This window comes from Orycteropus afer, unplaced genomic scaffold, assembly GCF_000298275.1.
Source record: "Orycteropus afer afer isolate SDZICR_OR568_19922 unplaced genomic scaffold, OryAfe1.0 scaffold00635, whole genome shotgun sequence".
In the NCBI taxonomy this organism is placed as follows: Eukaryota; Metazoa; Chordata; class Mammalia; order Tubulidentata; family Orycteropodidae; genus Orycteropus; species Orycteropus afer.
This window is the reverse complement of record NW_006922222.1, coordinates 352,972-357,580: the sequence shown is the minus strand read 5'-3', so window position 1 is coordinate 357,580 and position 4,609 is coordinate 352,972. Positions and strand designations below refer to the sequence as shown.

Sequence of the window (4,609 nt, the reverse complement as noted above, 5' to 3'; positions counted from 1 at the left end):
TGTTGTTATGTGCTGTTGATTTGGACCCGATCATAGCGACCCCTCCTTGGGTTTCTGAGGCAGTATCACTACAGAAGTAGATTGCCCCATCTTCCTTCCCAGGAGTGGTTGCTGGGTTTGAACTGCCAGCCTTCTGGTTAGCAGTCAAGTGCCTTAGCCACTGTGCTACCAGAGCTCCCAATAAAATATTATAAGTAGAAATTTGCCTGCCCCATTTACATATCTGTAAGTTTACATATTTCAGTTGCCGAAACTTTTAAATTTCAGTTTTAAAAGGATTATTTTTTACTATATTCTCATTTGGAAAATAAGAAATTAATTTATATTCAGGGTCTCCTTGTATTTGGTCCAAATGAGTAGTAGGAATTCAGCCTTGATAAATTTCTCTTTCCTCTAACAATGATCTCAAAACCCTCTACTGTTTGGACAACACAGGCCTTGTGCATGTAGATGAACAAATTGAACCTCAGATTTACTCAAGACTGGTGGGGCTTGTGGAGGCACTCAAGCCTTCTGACTTCTGGTCCCTGGTGACCAGAGCAGGTTTCCAAGTAGACTGGAGACATGGGGAGAGCGGTTTACCTGCAGTTCTGGTGGAATGCCGGGGTAGCCCTTCTCTCCTTTGGGGCCGTGCTGCCCTCGTTCCCCTCGTGGCCCCAGGTCACCTTTGTCTCCTTTCTCACCTTTGGCCCCTTCATGGCCAGTGGCTCCATTATTGCCATTGTTTCCATGGTTTCCTTAAACAACAAGACATCATCACTTAAGAAAGCCCAGTCACTCATGCTTACTTATCACCATCTGTTTCTAGACAAACTCAGCCCCTTTTCTTTAAAAAAAAAAAAAATTCCAAACTCAATTGTAAAGGGAGTCCATTTGGAACAATCCCAAGTACAGCCACTCTTTTAAATGAGAAAATAGGAGTCCTTATAAATGGCACACTAAGCTCTGAAAATGCCTTAGATATCCTAAGGCTCCAAAGTCTGTTTTTTTTATTTTAATGGTGTTCTTCCTTTTGGCCAGTCTTGAGTGAAAATTGTGTAGAAGCTGATTATCTTATCAATACGTATAAGAGCAAAGATTAGACATAACTTGAATGTCCAGCAACACTGAAACAAGCTAAATGGAAAAATAGTACATCCTGGTTAATGAAGTTATATCGCCACAAAAAACCAGAGCTCTCAAGAAAAATACTTCATGACATGTAGACCTATTCACGGTATTTTTTAGATTAAAAAAGGTTATGAACCAATAAGGACAGACGGCATGATGCTCTTTTTAAAAAAAAAAAAAAAGTATAAAGGTCTACGTTATATCTAATACAAGGTGGGAAAGCTAGAGCAAATTATATAAAAATATTGCTTGGTTACTTTTATTTTTTTCCCCTGATTGAATGAACCATGAGTGATTTTTATGCCATTCAAAATAGTTTTCTGTCTTTGTAAAGTCTTGTACAATGGGCATGTATCACTTTTATAACTGGAAGGAAAGTAAAATCATTAACAAAAAATATGTAATGATCATATTAAAAGCATGACTTGGACAACAATTTCAACTTTTCACTTTACTTAGACAGTGAGGGATCATTCTCACTTTCTTCACTCTCAAGCCATATTACTGCTTATTTCGCATGCTACTTTTGGTCAGGTATCACACTGGGCTCACCATCTCCTCAGCTGGATGAACTTCAACAGTGTTTATAGGCTAGTGTGGTCAAAGGACAGTGCTGTTTCCTCATAGAAAACATTTAACCAAGGCTACCCTGTCCTATATCTTCAAAAGTGAAAATTTTAAAAGCATCTGAATACCCCTTTCTCCTCGTAAAACACCTGATCTCCTGGCTGCTGCCTTTGATGTTCAATGACATAGATTCCAAGGCAATAATCACAATTTAAAATCTAACAGAGGATTTTCTGATTTTACACTTGGTTTCCTGTAAGAGTCTTTAATAAGTATAAAAATTAAACCTCATTGGACATTATTTTTTATTGTATACATATATGTAGGTGTATGTACAACACAACATTTGCCAATTCAACATTTTTTAGGTGGCAAGTCCAGAGAGGAGCAAGTAGACACTGCTGAACCCTGAGAAGAGGCTCCACTCCCAGTGCTTGGCCTGAGGAGAAGGTGTAGACAATAGAGCCCCCAATAGGCCTGGAATCTAGCATCAAAGGGCCTAGGGTTCCCTTTCCTCAGCAGGTGCGGGCGAGGAGCACGTTCCAGAACTCTCCTTTGCTGGTAGCACAAGAGTATTGGAGTAGGGACCTGCATGGCAGGTCTACAGGGTCCCTGTCGCAGCTCCACAGCATCCCCTGTGCCACACATAATGCTGGGGTACAGAAATGTTTCCATGAGCCCAAGAGAGGCATGAAAGTCAGCTAACAGAGAGCTGAACACTGACAGACCCTCAGGCTGCGAGGAGGAAAACAGCTGGAGGAAGAAGCAGGCAGAGGGATGTGCATCTCAGCACATGGCTGGGGAGAGATGACAATAACCTGACCGTACTGCTGTCATCTCCATGCCCATGTTCACCCTGACTGCACAAATCCAATGGAAATCAGATATAGTGTACAGGATAAAGTACCCTGTGGCAGAAACAAAAGAGTAGGTCCCAATTAACATAATGAATGCTGAGAAAGAGTTTTCCAGCCTGGGAATCTGGTACCCCAGGATGTATACAGGCTGTGGGATTCTGTGACGGGTAATAAGTACTGTAAGTTTATAGTGTTCCACCCAAAGCAGCTTAATAAACCCAGCTTCCCTACCCAACTCTCTTTCTTTTGGATTTTCCTTGCTTACCCTTTAGCTTACACACAAATGAGTCCAAATTCTTTGCTCTTACTTTGGCACAGTCTACAGTTAGCCTAGCAACAGCACACCTCACTTATCCTTACCTGGAATGCCAGGGGGGCCTGGAGGTCCAGGGGGGCCTTGGTAGCCTCGGAAGCCGTAGTCACCATGGCAACACTTGCTGCAGTCTGGGGGCAGTCCTCCAGTTTGTGGAGACTTTAAGAAGATACAAAGAGAAGCTTCAGAGAAAGAAAAAAAAAAAAAAAAAAGAACCCAAACTCACTGCCATTGAGTCAAATTCGACTAATAGCAACCTCCCTTTGGGTTTCCAAGGCAGTAAATCTTTACGGAAGCAGATTGCCTAGTTTTCCTTCCAAGGAGTGGCTGGTGGGCTTGAACTGCCAACCTTCTGGTTAGCAGTCAAATGCCTTAGGCTCTACATTACGAGAACTCCTCAGAAAAAGACACCTATGGGTAATTAGGAGTTTTAAAATTTCTTCTGGTATTGGTCCTAGGTGAGTCTTGGTTTAACTTTAAACAAGCCATAATAGCTTCAGAAAAGATGGTGGAGAGGACTTCTGATAAGATGGAGGAACAGGCAGACAAGCAACACAGACCCTCTTCAACAAAGAAAAGAGAAACCAATTGACAGAGATACAGAAGATAATCCTGGAGCCCTGAGCTTAATTATACAGAAGTGGATTAGGCACCAACTACTGGAAAAACCTGAACGAAAACAGTGAGTACAGAGATGGTCAGAGCCGCAGACTGTCAACTACTCTGACGGGACCAACAGCCTGAATATTTCCAAGTCGTGCTGGGACCTGAGAATTGACCTAAAGATCAGCCCTGGTCACCAAGTGCTGCAGTGATGCCTGGTGGCCTATGACTAGTAACAGCATAGGAAACAGCAAGGAGGGAGACAAGCTGAGCTGTTGACTTTCTGCTGCTGAAGGGCGCAGCCATTTTGAATGTGTACAAGTGGTGGTCATTTTGAATATTTAAAGTGATCAAAGGTGCAGGCATTTTGAATGTTTACAAGTGGTGGCCATTTTGGATACTTAAAGTGACCGAGGGTGCAGCCATTTTTAATCTTTACAAGTGGCAAACATTTTGAATTTTAAAGTCATAGCATTCTCATTCGGATACCAAGGACCAAAGAATAGGCTCTGTTTGCCAAGGTTGGCAGGGACATACAAGAGGCTGACAACAGGAAAGGAGACAGGTGGTGAGTGTATAAGTGGTGTCAACAAGTGAATAGAGGAGCACAGCACAGTACCCTGCTTGCGTAGATAACATAGAAAGAAAATGAAAATCGTGGGCAAGTCACACCAACATACAATCACTGTTCTGGTTACCTAGTGCTACTCTGACAGGAAACAAACCACAAATGGGATGGCCTTAACAAACAGGAGTTTATTCTTACAACTTGGAGGTTTTAAGTCCAAGTTAAAAGTGCTAGGCTCTAGGGGCTGGGTGAAAGCCCCTCAATCTTGTGGTCCAGCTCTGTCTCCTGCTCCTGGCCCACTGGAGCTAGAGGCATTTCTTCACTCAGACAGCTGTTGGCTGCTGAGGCTGAGAAGCCCCTAGGTTGACAAGTAAAAAGGCACAGTCCCGATGTTACCAATCCACACAGCAGGCCATTAACTTAAGTCCAGTGTAATCCCCGAGGTCGGCAGAGCATGGCAGGCTTCTGAGCAACAGCACGGCTACATGCAGGGTCCAAGCATGCCAAAGGCTAGAGACCATTCTCAAAAGCTTCTCTTTATATACAGGAAGTAGACCACATTCCCAGGAGCTCTGGTAGCATAGTGCCTAA

At 43.0% G+C, this 4,609-nt stretch overlaps 1 protein-coding gene across 1 annotated transcript in view; it reads right to left on the bottom strand.

Annotated features, from left to right (window-relative positions):
* The window catches only part of C1QTNF3 (C1q and TNF related 3), a 43,582-nt gene that overhangs the window by 26,589 nt on the left and 12,384 nt on the right, over positions 1-4,609 (bottom strand). Inside the window, exons 2-3 of the mRNA XM_042783073.1 lie at positions 2,895-3,006; positions 519-737 (exon numbers count right to left, since the gene is read on the bottom strand). Of these exons, the coding sequence (XP_042639007.1) occupies positions 519-737; positions 2,895-3,006 (331 nt within the window). The remainder of the gene's footprint in view (positions 1-518; positions 738-2,894; positions 3,007-4,609) is intronic.